The sequence below is a fragment of the Melanotaenia boesemani genome, chromosome 13 (assembly GCF_017639745.1).
Source record: "Melanotaenia boesemani isolate fMelBoe1 chromosome 13, fMelBoe1.pri, whole genome shotgun sequence".
In the NCBI taxonomy this organism is placed as follows: Eukaryota; Metazoa; Chordata; class Actinopteri; order Atheriniformes; family Melanotaeniidae; genus Melanotaenia; species Melanotaenia boesemani.
In genome coordinates, this window is record NC_055694.1 from 8786879 (window position 1) to 8808087 (window position 21209).

The 21209-nt window shown below is 36.1% G+C and overlaps 1 protein-coding gene across 2 annotated transcripts in view; it reads right to left on the bottom strand.

The window, feature by feature from the left end:
* Positions 1–21209, bottom strand: part of LOC121652052 (metabotropic glutamate receptor 4-like) — a 199456-nt gene that overhangs the window by 54011 nt on the left and 124236 nt on the right. For both annotated transcript variants that reach the window (XM_042004589.1, XM_042004590.1), the window contains exon 3: positions 13550–13766. In XM_042004589.1, the coding sequence (XP_041860523.1) occupies positions 13550–13766 (217 nt within the window). The remainder of the gene's footprint in view (positions 1–13549; positions 13767–21209) is intronic.

Sequence of the window (21209 nt, forward strand, 5' to 3'; positions counted from 1 at the left end):
TAAAGCAATAGTTTAACATTTTGGCAAAGTCTGTTAATTTTCTATTTTGTTAGATATTTGGCATATGTAACTAGTTCAGGCTGCAGGACCTTGTAGGTGATCTGTTTGTGTTACTGACTGAATAATTTTTCTTTTCTGGTCACAACATTGCCTCAGTAAGAGCAAATAAGGTTACATTTCACAATATCTCTAAAATTAGTCATATAATTTCAGCAACACTGCAGCTCCTTGTCTTGTAGCCCATTAGCATTAACTAGCATAACAAATGTTACCTGTTAAGCTGGACAGCAACATGTCGATAATCCAGTGTTTCTTCTACCATGTGATTTCTCCTCTGCTTTCTGTATGTCTGGTGTTCCTGCCTGATGTGAACACACTTCCATCACTGGACAAACGTGTCATCCACTCAGTGTCAGACAGACAAACGCAGACAGAAACAATCTTCATGAAGTAAAGCTCACTTTTTTTTTTTTTTTTTTAACTACAATTTAAGTTTTCTCCTGCTGTTTCAAGAAATGCATCAGTACTTCCAGATTTCTTGTCATTGTTAAGAAAATAGTCAGATTCGCATCTATTCTGCTCTGACATGCACAGAAATGCCTCCTCAGCAATGGCAGATGGTTTACTTCCAGTGTTTGCCTGGATTAGTCTCTATTAGTCTAAAAAGACAGAAAATTACATAGAGACAACATTATTATGTTTACAACATATACAACAATTTAAAATCCTAAAATGTATTAAACATAGAAAAGTATTTTTTGCAAAAAAACTAAAAAATGTAAACAGATGTTCATTATTATTATTATTATTATTATTATCATTATCATTATTAATATGATTATTTTTTATATAAATGCATTAAAAATACCTTAGTAGATGTTAATCAGACCTTTGAAAGTAGATTCAGCAACACTCTGGCTCTAAGTTCCTATTTCATACTTACACAGATGCTTAGACAAGGAACGCTGTCTAGGAGTCCAGTTCTAACCACTTTCACTAACACTGGACCTGCTTTTTTCTTTTAAGATGGCAACCTTTCAGTTCGGATTTCAGACGTTTCTGGAAGTGAAAGCTGTTGGGTAGGCTGTGTGGTGAGCATCACTGGTGCTCTTCATTGTGTTGTAAGCACACATTCATTGGCATCATGGAGCAGTTCTGATTGTGCTGAATGTTCTCTCAGAGACTGAAGGAACAATCTGACCTTGGCAATGAAATTTGTAACAATATGCATTTTGAAGAAAACAACTTTCTGATGTTTGTTTTTAGTGGACTCTTCCACTGGGGGCTGCTGCCTGGTGACGGGGATTTATTGTTTTTCTGTGACAGCTTGGGATCCACAGTAAAGAGCAGAGCTTCAAGGGAGAACTCTAACCATGGCGGGCTGATAGCAGTGCACTGCTGCACAAGGCGATAAGTTCAAAGAGGATAAAGCAGAATTTAAGTCAAGTTGCTGTGCAATCTCTTTGTCTGTGACCACAGAGAACTTGCTGCTGACAGCATCAGCAGGTTACAATGAAAAATGCCAGCAAAAGAAATAAGCTATTTATCACATGTGAAAGTCTGATACCGCGACACACCCAATGAGATTACTGTATGTGGTCAGAAATGCGAGCTGGCAGTTGAATATGACATATTACCTGGAACACAGTAAAACATATGTAGGTTTAGGGATGCTTTCAGTAGTAATTTGACAATTTGTGCGTTTGCCACTCAAGAAAGCTTTTTATCTGAGTCTACGGCTGATTAGACACAATCATTACTGTTGGGTTTCTCAAATGAGAGAAAGCAGTAAATAACTGAATTTAAGAAGGAAGTCTCTTTCAATGAGCCATTTTCAGGGTAAAAAAAAAAAGAAGCTAAATAGTACTTAAACACACAGTACTTAGAAAATTATCTTTAACTTTTAAATTATTTGTTCTTTGAAATAAAGAATTGCCAAAACTCAAAAAATTTCTGGGAACACAAAAGAAAACAATGGTTGACGATTGGTAAAGAAAAGAAAATGCCACTCTATTCTGACGACACTATTAGAACATAATTTTCACATCGTTTATATTACAAATGCGGATCTTTAAATCAATTTGTCACATATGTACAAAAATGTCATTAATGCGGTTTTACCTGCTGGAAAAAAGGGCAGTGTTGGATTAATTAAGCGTCTGCTGACAGACAAATTATTTGTGCAGAGTTGAAATAATCGTCTGTCATGGTGGTCCTTAAACATCATCATAGCAACAACAATCTTTAGAAATGCATTTTTAAACACATAGCTGTTCGGATGAAATATTCATGAAAACTCTGGCAGATAAACATTCCTAAAAGACCGTTTATTTTGCTGTAATGAACCAATTTCTTCTTTTTCTTTTAGAATCACAAATATTTAGTTTTCTTCTGCATTTAATAATATTATTACAGACTTCCCTAAAAGTTAGCATGTTATTGGGTAAAAATGCATTCCAGTGGAGAAACTGCATGTTTACAGAATGACCCAAATCAAGGGAACAATGTGGGATACGAATAATATTGTGGAAAATAACATGTTCTGTCACTGCTGCCCCGTTGCCTGCTCCACTTTGGGGATCAATAGAGTGGGTCCATTTTCCCTCTGGGACTTACAGTGTGCTGATTTCAGAGCGGAGTTGCTGACAGATGTAATACCATGACTGGTAGCCATGCCAACAAATACTTTCAGTTGATCCATCAACTTGGAGGCCAAAGCGCAACTACAGTTCCCTCCTCTTGAGGTTTCAGAGATACTTTCTCAGACTGTTAAAAGAATCATCAATACAAGCTTGAATGGATAATTTTTTGGATAGAGAGACCAAAGATTAGACTCCTGTAGTTCATATGAGACACTTTAGCAGCTAGTCCAGGCTGCAGCACCAGTAGTAGCTCCTTTATGTTGAATGTAATAAATGAAAGGCATAAGTTATACATTAATTTGCCTGAGGTATTGCTGAAGAAACTCTCTAAAATTGTGGTTGAAATGGTCAAATCTGTCTGAGAATGGCAGAAAGAGAGAAAAGAGAAACTGAATTATACTCCCAAGAAAGCCAGTAACTAACAGTGCCATGCATTGCATTGTATTCTTAACCCTGATGAACTAATAATGTGCATAAAAATGTGATACTTGAGATTAACATTCAGGGTCCGTTTGCAAGAGACAGCCTCAGTGTGAGCTGAATTTTTACAAGATGGCATGTAAACAAACCCAATGACCCAAAATTCTACAAGGTATAACGTCTGCTTCAGATTCTCTACAACAGAAATGGATCATTGCAAGCTGACAGTGAGACATCCCAGATCTGTTAGGCAACTGACTTGTAAGTGACATCTTTGCCAAATTACAACTTTATCCTGCAAGCTCATTAAGTACACTGTATTGTAAGGTTATCAACCATAGCTAATTGATAATTGTCCTGCTAATTGTCTCCTGCCCCAAAGGCTACAAACATGAGATTTTGCATACTCTGCATAGCCTAAAATTTGCTTCAAACTCAAGAATTTGGTTGTATGCTGACAAAGTATGAAGCCTACAGTATTGTACCCTATAGACAAGCCTGGCTTATATTAGATTTTGTTGACTTAATTGTTGTTTGTGTTGATAAACAAGCTTGTTTTCATCAGTGTCTAACCATGTAACACGATTTTCATGTTTTTCTTTTCTTTTTTTTTTTATTGTTTAGACAGCAAAACTGTATTTTACTTCAGGCTAATATGACTAGGGCTGTTGAATCCTTGTCATATTTCCAGAAAATAAAATCCTAAAAAGACATATGCAATGTAAATGAAAAGTTGCTCAATAATAACATGGGGCTTATGCATGTTCTTGGGTTCTACAGACAACTAGGGACATTAGAGAATGTAATCCCAGTGTCAAAAAATGTTTTTTACCCAAGTAAAAGTCAGTTAACATTAAATGTTTGGAAGCATTGGCTTGCTCCATCTGTTGATACAATAGAGTAAAAACAGGCATATTTCAGGCATAGTTGCAAATGGTGATTATTCATGATTAATTAATTTGTCTTGTCAGCTTAATCTGCTTAAAAATTCTCTGTCTCTATGTAAATTAAAAAGTTTCTAGCACATAATCTAAACACAGACATTTTTCAGCAGCGAGTTTCACATAATTAGAAATACTGATTGTGTTATTCAAAAGCACAGTTATGGAATATATTCAGTGATTGCCTTGAATTAAGCATTTAAAAGTCAATCTAGTCTCATTTTAAACTAATTTATGACTGAATACAGGGTTTTTACTGTGCTTTATCTGAGAACAACAGTGCAGAGTGATGTTTCTGGACTGTAACCCATCCCAAATATATTACTTCCAGAACTGAATGTGAAGCAATAAATTCTTTCTAAAATGTGCAGCACCATCAGACTGCACCAGGTTTCACAAGCATCCTCTAAGTCACAGCAGGTTCCAACAACCTGAAGGTCCATCAATTTTATGATAAAGTAACTTAATGTTTAATATGACCTCTGCAGGCTTCTAGACAGGCAGAGGACCAGCCTGTCCTTGCAGGTTATACAACTTTGCCAATATTAACAAAACTGAGAGGAATATTTTTGCTGCATTGCTTTGTGTCTAAATATTTCCTGGAGAAGCAGAAATTTCTTCATTAACTTCTCATTTAACTGCATTTGGTCATTGTTTGACTGTATACAGAAAAGTAATTTTGTAGATTTTTTATTCTAAAAGGCCTCCATCTTTAAGTCATAAAAAGTTAAATAAAGTAGAAGACAGGATAATTAAAAACTGTAGCCTAATAATTTAAACCCACAGTTTTGCAACTTGAGTTGGTGATGCATTGTCATGCAGTATTGACAAGTCTCTGTTGTATGATGAAAATTGAGCACATTATGTAAAGTACAGATCTGTGGTAAACTCTTAGGATTCATTGTCTACACATCTCCTAATTAAGTCATTCATTGATATTCAAACTGTCTAAAGAGACAAGTTCCAGGTGGTGGAGGGAAACATAAAGCAGTATCTGGGACTTTACTTGTTCCTTATTCCACTTTTGAGATTTGCTGAAAATTTAATCAAAATCTTTCCATTACTTTTTGAGTTATATTGCTAACAGACAGACAGACAGACCAACACTGCTGAATGCATGACTTCCACCTTGGTGGAGGTAATACTAGGCTGCACAATCACCTGAATCCATGGGGGGCTGTTTTTGCTGGACTTTCAGGCTTAGCTGCAGCAGCTTCAGCTGAACAGTGTCCCTAACCTGTAATGTCTGACAATGACTATTTTGTCTCTTGAGTTATTTCTTAAATGTATGATTCTAATGTTTACCTTTTATTTATTTCTTGCTTCAGTCATGCATGATTTGCTTTGTAGCCACTACAGATCAGCTGCTGGCTGCACTCTTACAGTAAAGGGTTTTAATAGCAGGAGTCCTTTGTTCTGGTTTAATGAGGGTTAAATAGAAAGCTAGAAGCATTCACTCAGAGAGCACAGACCTCCGCCAAGCCCTTGTCATTGTTTTTGCCACTGATTGTGGGTCCTATATTTTTGAGTTGGAAGCTATAATGACAAAATTGTTCCAATCTCTTCGTAGTAAAGAATCCTTAGAAAATTCCTGGATCAACCCCAAAATCTAATCAGTTATTCCATATTCTATTTCTGAGATTTCCTGAAAATTTAATCAAAATCTGTCCATCGCTGTTTCAGTAATGCTGCTAACAGACAGACAGACAGACAGACAAAAAAGACAACACTGCCGAATCTATTCCAAATATTCTCTAATTAGACCGTCTCTGATTACGAATGATGTTAAGAAAAAAAAAAAAAACATACTTATATAACGTGGGAATCGCTCTGTTTCCAGAAGTATTTTCTAAATTTGTCTCACGCTTACATTTCTTTTTTCCCCTTTTTGGTTCTTTTGAGATCATTATGTTGCATGGTTTGAATATTTTAGGGAGAATAACATTGTTGGGGTAACGAGTATATTAACTAGAATTCAGGTGGATGCACTGACTGAAAAAAAAAATCCCTAATGTCCCTTTTAACCCTCAGAAGCCAGACCCAGGATTCATCAGGACTCAACGAGGCCTGAAGCAGGAGGAGCAGCTGTCTCAGCCTGACAGGGATTTCCTGTGTTTGATACTTTGAGTCAAGAGGACATGAACTTCTTTATTCCCTCTGTTTCTTCTCCGTCTCCTCTCCTTTTTGTTCCTTTCTTTCCTTCATATATCTGTACGTGCACAAGTTAATGTTTAAGCTATAAATTCACTGAATGCTTGCAGCTCATTTAGCAAATGCTTTATATTAATTATACAGCATGACAAGACCTGAAAGATTAATTTAATATATTAAACACCATAAATCATTTTCTTGTTTAAAGTACAAGCTTATTAAAAGCTACAATAGTTGTATTTTAACCTCATCTGCACAATAGACAAGAAATATCTTGTATTACTTCGATTAAACATTTTATAAATCTACTGAAAACTCTTTTATAGACCACATTTCTGAAGTTTTTTTTTTAAGTTAATGAGTATTCAAATAACTTCCTCTTGACATTTTCCTTGTGACAAAAGGTGGAGTAAGCAATCCTCATTTCTAACATTTGCATAATCTCCCTGTCATCTCAGAGCTGTTGTTGCACCTTCTCTGCCCTTCTTTCTGCTTCTGCTTCAACTGTCATTTAAATATGAATCAGAATAATTATAATTTGAAATTGTCCATCCAATTAATCATACATGGCAATGTTTGCTTGTCAGCATCCACATTTACACGAAGAAACTAGTGTCAAAATACAAAAACATATATTTGAGGTTGCAGTTAATATTTCTTCTAACATAAATAAAAACTGATGTGTTTCATTTTTATAATGTGCAAAGTGTCACTTAAACTAGCTTAAATTAGTCAGTTAAACTAGCAACTTGATTGCAATTGATTTTTTATAAGAAAATATTTGGGATACACAATGATGTTGACATGTCATCGACATCAGCACATAAATGCTTTAAATTAAATAGCATGCTGATCAGGTCAAATTCAGCTTGCTTTGGACTAATTTCAGTAATGTCTCTTTAAGTCGCTCATTCAGTCTTATTAAAGTTAATAACATAATCAGTTCTGTTTAAAAATGTATAAAAAACATATGTACGCAGGTTTGAAATGTATTATTTTGTTAGAGCAATCCTCAAATCTCCCGTGAGACTTTCGCCCATCAGTCTGACATACTGCCACGAAAAGAGCTGATAAACGATAAATTAATTTTCCAAGGATCCACCTTGTCCTTTTGTCCACCTTGTAGCAGATGCAGCAAGGACAAAGAAATGACCAGCATCCTCCTCCTTGAAGCAGCAATAGTATTCTGTACAGCCAACACTAAGCAAAGAAACTTTTTCCATATTAACAATACATTTCACAAGGTGAGGAAAAATGCCAGAGTCTTCCACTACTCTAGAGGACTGCATGCTCTCTGAAGATCAGAGGAAGCACAAGCTCCTAACAGTACAGAAAAATGGACAAACAGTAACAAAGATGCATGTATCAAAGATGGTTTACATTCCAGAAGTGCCAAAGCAAGGCAGCATTTTGAAAAACTGTTATAACCCTCCTTCCTTGTAATTATTTTCCATAATGAATGCAGACACAGCCTGTCCAAAAAAAGCTCGATATCTCGAAGATGCAGCAGCTGCACATGAAATAGTTTTGTTACGCAGCAGTTTGGAAAACTTTCCTGATGCTAACACTGTTTATGTCTGAATTCAGACATGCTTAAAAGGTACATGCAGTTTTTGTGTGTGCAGCTTAGGCGATCAAGCGTTGTTTATCTCTGTCATCTCTGTGTGTCTGCTGCTGTTTCAGTATTGTTTTGGACTATACTATATTTCAGTCTTATTTGTAGCTTTTGATTAATTTATTCCTTCATATAATTATTTGACATAATTGGATCAAAGATTTTGAAATTATGACAAATTCTGACTTTTTTAATCCGCCACTGTATAGTTTTTCAACCAATAAATACTGTCCATATGATGGCTGAACAGCTGGTTGAGCCCCATATAAGAATCCATTACTGAATTACTCCTGCATATATCAGAAATCAGAAAATTATTACTTTTGGAACAGATATTCATGGTGTCCAGAATTTTTACGAGTTTTGTCGTCCCCTGACTTTTTCTACAAGTGTGCCTCCACCAACATGTCCAATTTAGGATCAGCACTAATATCAGTACAGAACACCTCGATACCGGACATCAGAGAATATTCTTATTCAATAAAAATATTAAGTTAAATGCAATGGTTTGAAAGTAACATTGAAATAGAACTCCATTGGAAAGCTTGGATAGACACGAGTAAAATGAAGATTTAACTTAGAATGGCATACACCGATGTGTAATAAGTGTGTGAGAAGTTGCAGCTAGAAAATGTTTTTTTTTAAAAAATATATTGCAGCTGAATTTAAGAGCCTTTACTTGGACAGGTCACCAGTCTACTGAAGGGCTAACACAGACCTGTACCTAACAAATTAAAAAAATTAAAAAAATTTAATTTAAAAAAACTTTTAAATTAAATCTTCCTTTGTTTTAATTGTTTGAAACTTTGTTTTGTCAAACAAAAGAAAAGTTTTCTCCTCCTTTCACTTCTGCTGTTTTTGGGGTAATTTGATCCTTTGTTTGTTTCTGCTCCACAGTACCAATACTGAAATCCAGCCATTCTCGTCAGATGTTGTGTAAGTTTCCATTTTAGTTCAGAGTGAGCTGAGATCAAATTGTATCAGATAGTCTTGTCAGCAGGATTTTTTTTCTTATCTTATCAACACTTCAGAGCTAAAACCTCGGAGATCAACCCAGACAACTCCCCCTTAAACAATATGTACACAACATTGTGAACATATAGAGGCTTGTCCTTTATTAAAAGGTACAATGCTCATGTTTTATTTTATTCTCTTTTTGACTCTGCTGAACATGAGTTCCACACAAAATAAGAATAATTGTATCTGTACATTGTTCAGACTTGCCCCCTTTACACATGTGGTGCACAACAGGAGATTGTGTCAGCAGCCTTCACATGTCTGAAAATACTGTTTTTTGCTCATGTTCGAATTTATCAGAGGATTTGGCCTTGCCCTTACCTAAGGTCTCATTAACTCTCCAGTTACACAGCTTTACTGTGTGTTGTTGAAAAAATTGAAAAAGTAAACAGACAAAAGACCCGTGCAATATCCAAGCATGTTTGCAGGAGAGTTACAATGAATCACAAAACACTTAACTGGCAGTCAACACTGGACTACACTTAGCTATTCAGAAAACTGTAAAGTTTGTAACTTTACATATGCTGTGATTATGATTAAAATTAATCATGAGCCTGATTTTTTTTTTTTTGGTCCCCCTCTTTGGAACTTGGTGCCCTACATGATGCACGTAGTTGGCACGGTGGCAGTGATTAATACATCCTTTTTACGGACTGATGATAGCATTCTTCTGGTTTCACAGCAGGTGCATGATTGCTCTTTGTCAAATCTCTGGATAATCAGCATTATTCTTATATAACTTCAAATTGACATCACAGGGAGGAGGCTGGTTAAAGTCTGCACAGTGTCCCCTCCCCTGATACTCAGATTAACCTCTATCTAGTAATAAATAAAAAAATGTCAAGCTCCAGTGCATATTAAAATGACAAACTTTGCCTACTCTGTGTTACCATCCAATGTAAAAGATCCTTAAGAACAAATATTAAATCACTAATCTCACCATAACACAATTTACCCTTAAGACTTCCTCTAAGAAGCTGATCAGTGTTGTAATTTTGTTTATCATTTCTAATAAGTTTGTGTGCTTTTTGTTAATAAACACCTGATAAGGCATCACTAGTCACTGTTTCTGCTCTTTTAAGGATTAACATGTAGTTAGAGACCAGTAAGAACTCATGGCTAAAGCTATGCTACCTCAGTTCTCCGTACCTCCATATCGTACCTTAGCTTGAGATTTGAATTATGGGGTTAACGATGTTACATTCACATGTGCAGTTTAGTTAACTTCAAACACAGCTTAGTTACATTTACGCTATTTAATTGCACTACTTTTATTGTCTGCCGCTTCATACATCATTGCAGTGGCACTGATTTATTGGCAAAGGTCTGTCTGTCTTGACCCCTCAAGTTTCTATGGTTTTTTGTTGCTTATGGCTACTCTTTCTGATTCTAATCCCTAGATGGGAACTACTCATGCCAGTTCCAACACAATTTTGAGCCACACTGCACATATGCATTTTTAATAGCAATTTATCAGTTTTCTAATTTATAATAATTGCAATTTCCCTCTGGGATTAATAAAGTATTTTTCATTTCATTCATAAGTAATTTGACTTCCAATTGCATTATATAGGTGTGTTTAACAACTCAGTATGATTTCAGCTGGACTTACACGTTTTCATGTTTTTAAGTCTAAATTTAGTCCTGTTAGATTTTTCTAAAATGGAGACATTCTGACAGATTGATATATTGAGCATTAAAATATCATAATCTACTAGTGATTAGTGACATCTGTGCCCACTGGGCTTGCAGTGGTATCAATATTATCCAGTGGCTGCACATGCAGATGTAACGCCAATCAAACTACAGCACCAAAGAGTCAGTTAGAACTTAGCTTAAACCATCTTTTCTCTGCATAAAGCAGCACATTGTACAGTCTCCATGGCATTTGGTGGGTAAGACTGCTGCTCAGTACGGCCTTTGGCTGCTTAATGGAATAGAACATTTGGTCAGTTCTGATCTGGCTGTTTTATTATGAGAGCAGACACCTGCTAAACCCATTTAGCGGCCAAATACCTGTGGTTCTGATTTTGACAGAGCTGCCTATTTGTCATAAGCATCTCTCACACAATAAATCAAAGCTTGGATTGAAGAGAAGATGCAAAAATCAGAGGCACTTTATCATATGGAAAATAGACATTTTAATGTTTTTTTTTTCAGTCATATTTTAAAGGACTATGGGCTGATTTGACAGATATTTTGTTTACAATTGTTGATCAGGTGGTGAAACCAATAACTGGAATTGAAGAAAAGACTCAAACAATAAATCAGAAGTGAGTCAGCTCCTTTGACTTGCTTGAGAAAATGCAGAAAGGCCACATCAGAGGTCTGCACAGATGCATGTTTAACCTTATATGCTGGGGAAAAAAATCTAAACTAGAGGACTTTTCTGTTTGTAGTTAATCTTTTTCTTGACATCTCTTTGGTTTCTGTGACATTTACTGCATCAGACAAAGCAGGGATGAGGCTGGTGTAATTTACATACTAGAGCTGAGGCACCAGTTAAACATACCCCAGAGCACTTCTACTGTACTTCCACATCTGACTGATATCAGATTGCAGCGTGTTCCCATCCCTACTTGATAATTTATTCCTTCCACATCAGCAGAAAATAAGCTTTTAATATTTTTTTGCTAACTATATAAAAGTCCAAGTTGGAAAAAGTTAAAATGATCATACAGTTTTCTTTAGTTGGTGTCAAATAACATGAAATGGAAATGCTAAAAAAACTTTGTCATTCATGAAGTATGATTCTAAGTTGCTGAACAACTTAACAAATGTGAATGTGTTATTAATATGTGAGGGGCTAAATTTTAGATCAACACATAATGACACATAAGATCATTTAATCCTCTAATTGAATCTAACAATCTGGGTCGAGATAAATTGCATTAGTCAATCCAACAAATTAGTTCAAATGTCAGTTTTTGTTCAAACTAATCAAGTGATGGGATTTTTATCCCTTAGCTGTCAAAACAATGATTTAATCCAGCTCTTCATAACACCCAAAACACTTTGTACTTAGGATACATGTTGGATGTTTTCAGGGTTTAAAGTATTCATAACCAACTGAGCGCATGTTGCAGAAGTCGGCTCTGCTGAGTGGTGATGGAAATTAATTGCAGGTGTTTTCAGAGGCAAACATCAGTTGCAGAAACGTTTGTCTAGCTGTAAGTTCTTCCTTGACCATATGCAAACATATCCTGCAGAGTTTTTACCACAGAACCAAACAGAATACATTTATTGTGAAAAGGCATTTTTTGAAAGCCTGTACAACCCCTAAAAGGATGAAAAAAAGAAAGAAAAGTGAAAACCTCTCTTATTGTGAAAAGTGTGTTATTTTTATATTTTTAAATTTTCAACTTCAGAGTTTAAGTCTTCACTAAAACTATTTAAAATACTAAAACTATTTAAAATGCTATTCTATATACTATAAATATCTGCTACTATCAAGTATGCCGATTTTTTTTTTTTTTTTTTTTTTGTACGTCTGCAAGGATTTTTAAGTGTTCATTGATTTTTTTAAAGGTTTATATAAATATATTTTATGCAAATACATTAAATGTTGCAAGGACGGAGCTAATTTGTATCAAACATCATTAAATCATTAAAGAGAACACCTGATGGAAAAAAAATGAAATAAAAGCAAAAGTTAAAAAGATTAATAAATTGTCTTTCAGTGTTTTGAGTTGTGTTTTTACAGACTGGTCACCAAATAGTTAGCTGAGCTGGACGCACTGCGGGGGTCTGCAGGAATGATCTGCTGCTGGTGCTTTTCCAGGATGACTGATGATGGGCAGCAGCAGCTTCAGGCTGGCAGACACGAAGGAGATGTGGTGGCACAGAAAGTACTGGACATGTCGGTACCGATTACATTCTGCTACAGAAAAGGTCTGAGGTCAGACTGAGTGTGAGCAAGCACCAGCCTCCTGCACCAAGCTCACTGTATTCCCAACTCTGTATCGTCTCTGCTACCTTGTTATGGTGCTCCAGGCAAGCTCTGCAGCCTTCCTTTTCACAATTTATTTAATTCCCGGTATTTCAAAATCCAATTCAGTTTCCTCACTGCATCTGCTGTATAAACACTCACAGTAGTCCATTGAGATAATGGTTAAAAAGTCAGAGTTCAGGGAAATAACTTAAATCCCAACATTAGTCATATGCAACCATTTCTGTGTAGGAGAAGCAGCAAATTAGCCGATGGCAACGATAAACTCTGTGGGTTTGGGAATGTTGCCTGGCCATATGAGGAAAACCGCAGACACCACCATGAACTTGCATGCGAGATAAACTTTATTGTTTGCCACAGGTGACAGAAATTTCTCTCTAACAGGCTCCAGATAATGATGTTTTTATGTGTTTCTTTGTTTTTTTTTGTACACATAAAGAGAAAAATAAATTTATTTTAAAGTGTGGGGGGAGGGGGGGTTATATATGTTCTATGCTAAAACCTATGGAGCAGTTAGTGATCGGCAAATTAACTGAACCCTTAAGGCTTTAAGCTGTTTTATGTTCAGTATAACAAATGTACAGTAAACATAAATTTATGTCTCCCAGCAAGACCGTTGGTAATAAGCAACAGCAACAAACACTACCAATGCTTTGATTTATTGCTTTATTGCTAATTTAATTGTATAAAATATATCAAACTACCTACTGATGTTGAGTTTGAGGAGACTAACACTCTATGGGTCATAAAATGACAGTTAAAAACCGATTTAAATTTAAATCAGTTCTTTGGAGATATTTGGTTGGAGACTCACCGTCCTCTCTAGACTTCTGAATAAAAGCATCAACGCCACTTTCTCCGTAGTTTCCCTCAGAGGCCACAGTGGAAACGTAGTTCCAGCGCATTGCTTTAACTATGTCTACCATTGCCTGCGCCTGGTAGGTGTCTGGGGGCACCACGCGGGAGAAGAAGTCGTAGCGGGTGTTATCGCTCAGCTCGGGGGCCGTGGAGGCATAGCTCACTTGAGGAATCTATAAGAGAAAAAGATAGAAGGAAAGAGACAGTAACACGTGGTGAAATATATAAATAATGTGCTTTGTGGAATTAATTATACATACAGCAAGAAGCTGCCTTTCAGTTCTGTGTACAAAGACATGATAATAATATGACACATAACATCTGCTGAAATCTCTCAACTACTCCTCGGTGGCTGACTGTTCAACCTCTCCAGTTGGCACACTGTAGCTTTAAATAGTCTTGATGATCAGAGGATTAGCTAGAACATTTTCTAAGAAGTATTTTTCATACCAGTCGAGCAAAACTAATCTGTTTGGAATTCATCTCTAACATATTGTGAAATGTATTTGATGTTACAAAACTTCAGTACAGATGATCTGCTTCCAGTCCTGAAACAATTTATTACTTTCTTGTCAAAATCCACAAAGATGATTGTTTAACCAAACTACTACCTTTTTTTTAAATATTTTCTCATTCAAACCGTGGCTTAGGTTAAATAAAAGTGGAACATAAAAGGTCAAAATAAAGCTTAAACTGGGTGGGAGGAAATTTTTTCAAGTCTTATTTTTGCCTTTAGGAAAACAAAAGAAAAAAAAAATCAACAACAAAATAAAACCCTGAGTATAAACTTTTGATTGTTGTGGCTGGTTCAGATTTTGGGCTGTGAGAGTTTCTGACTAGATTTTATTAGAGTCAATAATGTGTTCTTTCGTTATAGTTCAAGTATGGACACGCCATTTATTCTGATGCAGTTTTTGCCTTAATTTTAATTAAGTAAACCAGTCGGTGTGGAACACCCAGTGCATGCAGCTGGTATCCTGAAAGAACTGCGTTAGAATATCAAAACATTGATTTTGGAGTTGTTTAGGCGTAGCTGACTTCTCACTTCTCTCTTACAGCTCAACTACACACAATGCAAGTAAACTTTACCAACTGAAAGTTTTGCTGTAACTGTATTTCCTCCCTGATTTACAGACTGACTGCTGTGTGGGTAATACCATCCTATGCTCTCTCCCTCACTTCACACAGCAGAGGCCTTTGATGTGGTCAGCTGTAGCTCTGCACTGATCCTGCTATCACTGCTGTGGCCTGTGTTTGGGGCACAGCTGTTCAGTCTGTTCGCCTGACCTACAGCCCCTACAGCTCATGTAACTTCACACTGATTTTTGTTTTTGCTGCAAGCATCCTTTGAGCAAATATCAGAGGGCAGCAAAACTTATGACTTAAACATGAAAAAAAACATACATATATCTTTTTTTTTCTTTTTTTTTTGTAATTAACATGATGAATACTTTGGTGAGATGGTGTTTCAGTGCAGATTTGGCTAGAGCATCACAGGCGCAGGTTGCAGGCCAATCAAAAACAGCCTTATTAGTTCCATTAGTATTCCAAAAATAGAGATAGCAGAAAATAAGTGTATGCAATAATGCACCATTGGCATGATGCATGTCAGAGTGCATTTGTCTCAGGCTGACACACTGCGCCTCGTCCAAGCAGCACTTCTGCTTGAGCTTTCTTGTTTTGAGCTTCTTTCTTGTTCACGTTACGCCACTTCCTATGTAATGTTTGACAGAGTTTGCTGTCTTTGTTGATAGAATACCAGCAAAAAAGGTACACCTGACCCCCAAATTTGTTTAATTTAGATCAACTTCGATGGATCAGAATTTTTTTTTTTCCTCTTACTGTGTTTCAATCTCTCTTGGAAGCAACACAAGTGTGAACTTTTCTCACACTGCATTGACGACATAAAGCAGGAAGAAAGCGAAGTGTTGTACAAAGGTGTTTGGAAGGTGTTAATAATGTCTTGTTTTAGAATATTTCAGTGCTTTAGTGTGCAGTGAAAATTAGCCTTTTAGCTGTTTGCACCTTCGTTTCACTCTGAGTTTTCTAAGTGATTGAGGTTTTTATATAAGTTTGAAAATACAGTGTTTTCTTTCAAATAAAGTATCGAGCAATAATGTTCATTAGGCTCTCACACCCACCTCCGCTCTCAGTTGTTTCACTGCATAATCAAGAATCGCCGCTGTTGTTTTATCACAGGTCATAGAGATGAATAGAATATTTTCCAAGCCAAGTGGGGAACGCTTTTTCATCAGTGTCATCATCCTGCCTCGGGGTCTCCTCCCAACTGAACATGCTCCAAGTATTTAAGAGGACCCCAGACAGATGCCTGAGCCCCCATAATTGGCTGCTTTCATGTGAATGAGCAGTGACTCTTTACAGAGCCTCTCCCAAATTACTGAACCTCTCACTCTAGCTCTTATGCGTAAGTCCAGATATCTTTTTGAAGAGGATAATATCCATCTCATTCTTTTATTATGTCCCTTCTAACATCTTGTGATCACAGTTAAAATTTAAATGAACAATTTTTGACTTTTTTTTATCACTTTATTCTGATTCAAAACTCAGCACCCAATAATCATTAGGCCCATGCCTTTCTTACTCATGAACATGGCTCTGAGCATCTTCAACACCTTCACTTGAGGCAACAACAGATTAGAGTCAGACTAAAAGCCATGGCATAGGTGAAGTATTTAAGGTGTTAATTCTCATCCCTATTTCTTCACACTATATTTCAAATGCCCTGATACAAGCTTGAAGTCACCGATTGGTGAAGCTAACAGAATCATATCATCCATAAAAAAACTGATGCAATATTGAGTACTGTGAGCCAGAAACCTTCTGCTCATCAACTGTGTCTATAAATTATGTCAGTTCTGAACTATATGTGACAAAATACCAATGCCTACCATCATGTCAAATCATTGTAAACTAGGTTCCCTGTGGTTGCACAGGGATCAAATGGCCCTTTGTAGCTGCAGTACCCGACACACCTGAAGCATCCCCCTTTTCCACAGGCCACATGTAAACTGGTTGGGCAAACACCCACACAACCTCTAGCATGACTAACAGGACAAAAACCACATTGTCAACCCTGAATCAAAGTTTCAACTCATGGACAAAGTCTCCCCTTCAGTAAGCTGACATGGAGCTTATCAGGTAGGTTAAGAAGTATGAGCTTCCTGAAGTCAAAACATGTCCTCTTCCCCCTTCTTAATCCTATCTGTGGACAGTGTGGACAAAGCATTGTAGAGTTAACTGACAGTTTGCCAGAATCTCTTCAAGGTTGAGAGAGAATAAAGCTCTGTGACCTCACCAAGCTCCACTTACTCTTAGGTTTACTGTTGCAGCTCCCAAAGCCACATTCTGCTCAGCTGCTGGTATCTACTGGCTGTTTCAGGAATCCCACAAGCCAGTCAAGCTTAGTTTGATTGCTCCCTTTATTACCATTATCTATCACTAGGTTTGGAGGTTGCAGCAGCAACAGACACCATCAACAAGTTCTGTAAAGGTAAAAGAGCCCTAAGACATTTGGAGTCAGTCTCTCTAAGTAGTTAGACTATTTCATCACAAGATAAAATATTGCTTGTAAAATTAATTGTATGTCTCTGAATTTGAAGGGTATATATATCTAAACTATTTCTGCTGAGTGAAATCTTGCAGCCTTTAAAAAAAGATAAAAAAATGAAAAGAATATGCTTAGACTGAGTTTAAATATATCACCTCTCTGTTTCTCTGTCTTTTTAATTTCTCTTCTGTCGTGAATTATGGCGCTGTCATGTCTTGTCCTCTATCTGCCAAATAAGTGTGGGAGCAGTAAAGATACTGTGTTGAGGTTTTCACCTGAGGGATTTTCTCTACTGTAACAATCATACAATTTCAGTGTCCTGTCAGAATCAGGGACAGGCAGAGCTTATCATGTTTGCCTTGGTGTGCAATGTCTTGCTTGGACTACAGTCACTGTCCTGAACAGAAAGCTTCCTCAAATAGAACAATCACTCTTCGGGGCTTCAGCATTGCCTTATGAATTTAATCTCTTCAGTCTGATGAACAGTCACTAAATAACAGGAAAAGTGGGCTGGATGAAAAAGACATGAGTTTTGTCTTGGCAGGGGTTTGACATATGAGGTGCACAGAGCAAATATATTCAGTGTGTCAGTGGTAAGGATCATGGAGTGATGTTGAAATTATAATCTTATTTATGCTGTGGACACTTACTAGATGTTCAGGATGACACTAAAGCAGCTGAGCTTTCTGGCCTCTGATGCAAGCTTTCCATGACCCATTCATTTCATGTACAGGATAAAATGTGCCCAATCCTCTTAGGGTTTATAAAACTCTCTCTTGCACTTTCCATTGAATTTCTAATGGCCTTTGGAAATATGTTTAATTGCTGTGATGTGAGTCTCAAGCTGATATTTGATGCAGATTTAAGGTTCAAATCATTTGCTTTAAATAACTGGGCCTTTTTAGAAATTCACTGAGCTTTTTTGGCACCATATCAATGCAGAAGTAATGATACTCATTAGAATTGTACAGAAATATTTTACATCTGCACTATTTGCTGGGAAGAAAAAACAAGACTTAAAGTGGCTTTGGAAATATCTCGGCAAATACTTCCTGCAGAAGTGTTAATAGTGTATTTTGAATTCAACTAAACCAATTCTACGTTCATAGTCTACATGATGTTTTTAGTTGCAGTTAGAGGACTGCTGCTGTTACACTGTGTGAAGCACTGACGTATTTTCAATTTATTACATTATGTTAATCCATATGTATTCAAAGGGCAACAGGTTACTGTTTGCCAGACATGACAAGACATTTGAGGATGTCCATACCCATCTTATGACCATCATATCTCTGGAATGCCTTTGAAGAATTTTTTTCATTAGACACACATGCCCACTTTGACCCATGGATTAATTGATCAGATTTATTGATCAAAAATACAAAAACAAAACAAGCTAAAAACTTCTTTTTTCTTTTACTTTTCACTCATGGCAGATAGCTTGAACCCAACATATTTCACAGTTTGTTGGATCGTTGTTATTTTATTTGTCAGTATGCATCTTTCCCTGCATTTTAATGTCAGCAGCAAACATTAAAATATATATATAAAAAAAAACAAACAAACAAAAAAAAACAAAAAAACAAACTAACTTGTGGTTGATTGTAAGGGGAAAAAAGGGAGTAAATACATTTGTAAATGACCAACTTATTTCAGACAGGTTAGGTGAACAGGGGATTGTTGTCAAGGTTTGGTAGTATCCATGAAAAGCAGGATCATCAACAGATATCTGAGAAAATCATTGAGCTGTTTGACAACAATGTTTTCCAAAATACCTGAAAGATTTTTTATATATATACATATTTTTCCCTCTACAGTGTAGAATGCTATTTAATGATCTTGAGGAATGTCAGTGCTTAAAAGGGCAGAGGCACAGCCCTATGCTCAATATTCTCATTTCTCAGATGTCCCTACATCAGAAACTCAAAACTACACAGGTTAGTGATTACTTTGGGAGACATTTGTCAAACACTTATATGGAGTTACTCACACAAAAGTCACACAAACCTTACCATGCAAAAAGCCTCTCTTTATTTTTAATCTTGCCCTAAGGCTGTGCCAATGTCTATGATCCCTGAGGAATTTGGGAGCATTATACAGTACAAATGTGGTATGGTGATCACAGAAATAGTAATTTCAGTTTGTTTTAGAAGAAATGTTACCACCAAGAGGTCCAAATCCAGGCTCTGTGATTGTATGCATTTGTACAACCACCCTTAAAAACATAATTCAGACCTCAAAGATGGGATCATCTTTGATGGGAGTGGAGTTTTGAGCAATGTATATTGCCATCTTTTCCAGAGAGGTCCATGCACATTTCAAAACCATAGTCCATACACATAAAAAATATGGGTCAGGAAGAAAAGGGTTCTGGTTCTGAACTGGTCTGGCTGCAGTCCTGACAGGTTACCAATAAAAAATAGATAAGGATTTTTTTAATTTGAGTAATAATTGATGGTAAATTAAATTGTAAACCACATATAAGCAACATCAAGTCAAAGATATCTAAATCAATCGCAATATTACTTACTTGTACTCTTTGTACATACTTTGTACTCTTCTTTCATACGCCAATACCTGACTTAGTGTGTGGAAGTTTGGGGGAGCACATACAAAACAAATACAGAACCAATATATATTTTCCAGAAAAGAGAATTGTATGCAATGTTCAGTACAGACATCCCACAAACCAACTTTTGGTCAATCTGAAAGTACTCAAATTCGGAGATCTAATTTTAAAATAACACAATTCATGTACTCAGTAATTCATCAAAAAGTACCACAAAGTGTCCAGGGGTTGTTTCAGATAAGGGAAAGTACATATGCACTACGAGGAACAAGCATGCTGAAAACATCAATGGTAAGAACGAAAACAAAATATGAGTGTATCACAACTACGGGAGTTAAGTTATGGAAAGTGATGAAATGAAATTATGCCAAACTCTTGATAAACTTAAAAGCATTTTCATATATTAGCAGAAAATATGTGTATATATAATACATAAATACACGACAGCAGCACTTTGATGTATATATGTGTGTGTGTATACGTGTATGTGTGTCTACCTATATATATTTGGAGTTTAATTGTGAAATTTATTACAATTATATATAAATAAATATATATGTATATATATATATATATATATATATATATATATATAGGGGCAGGTATTATTAGTTTTTCTTCTTCCTGCTCCTTTTCAAGCATGGTGGAGCATTAAGATGTGCTTTTGATTTGTTTTGTCCAGTTCTATGTTGCTTGTGGATAGCCATGTGAGAAATAAACTGTCAAACTCAAAAGGGATTTAAACAACTTTGTCCATTAGCAAATGTTTACCTCAACAATATTCTCTGGGTTCATTTACAAATTGACTGAAATACTTACGGGCAAATGTTTTCTGGCTATAAAGAATAACATGAAAAACATCTTAACTTCCATATTCTGTCTCTACTGCATTCAATTTTGATAACAATGTCACTTTCTAGTAATATTTCTTCATTTTCTGGCAATGGAAAAATAAAGTTCAATAATTAAGTTGAAAATAATATCATTGTTTACATGTTTATAATGTTTGTCAATATCAGGACATTCAGATTAATTTCTGAAATAATTATAAATTAACAAGGAGTTCATAATTATTTGACTGCTTGTATTCAGTATTCAACAATGTACAGTAATAAAAAAATTGATGATGCAACACATAGCATGATCCATCGCTGAATTGACCTGAATCAAATCATTAAAAAGAAAATCATAATAGAATTGAGTCGTGAGAGATGCACAGCCCTGGACAGTGAGTGTCATTTCAACTGATAATACTTGCAAACCTCAGTCTGTTGCTACTTCTGCATGAAACTGAGATTAGGATTGCTAAATCAGCTACTCCAGTCGAGCTGTATGTGTCTAGTTCTCAAATAAAGAGATTGTCTTATAATAACACAGACAGGAAAGGATTAGCCGAGGATTTACTCCACCTGACTTTTTCGCCTGTTGTTCATTACAGGAATAATGCCAGTAAAAGCAATAAAGGTGCTAATGTTTCAA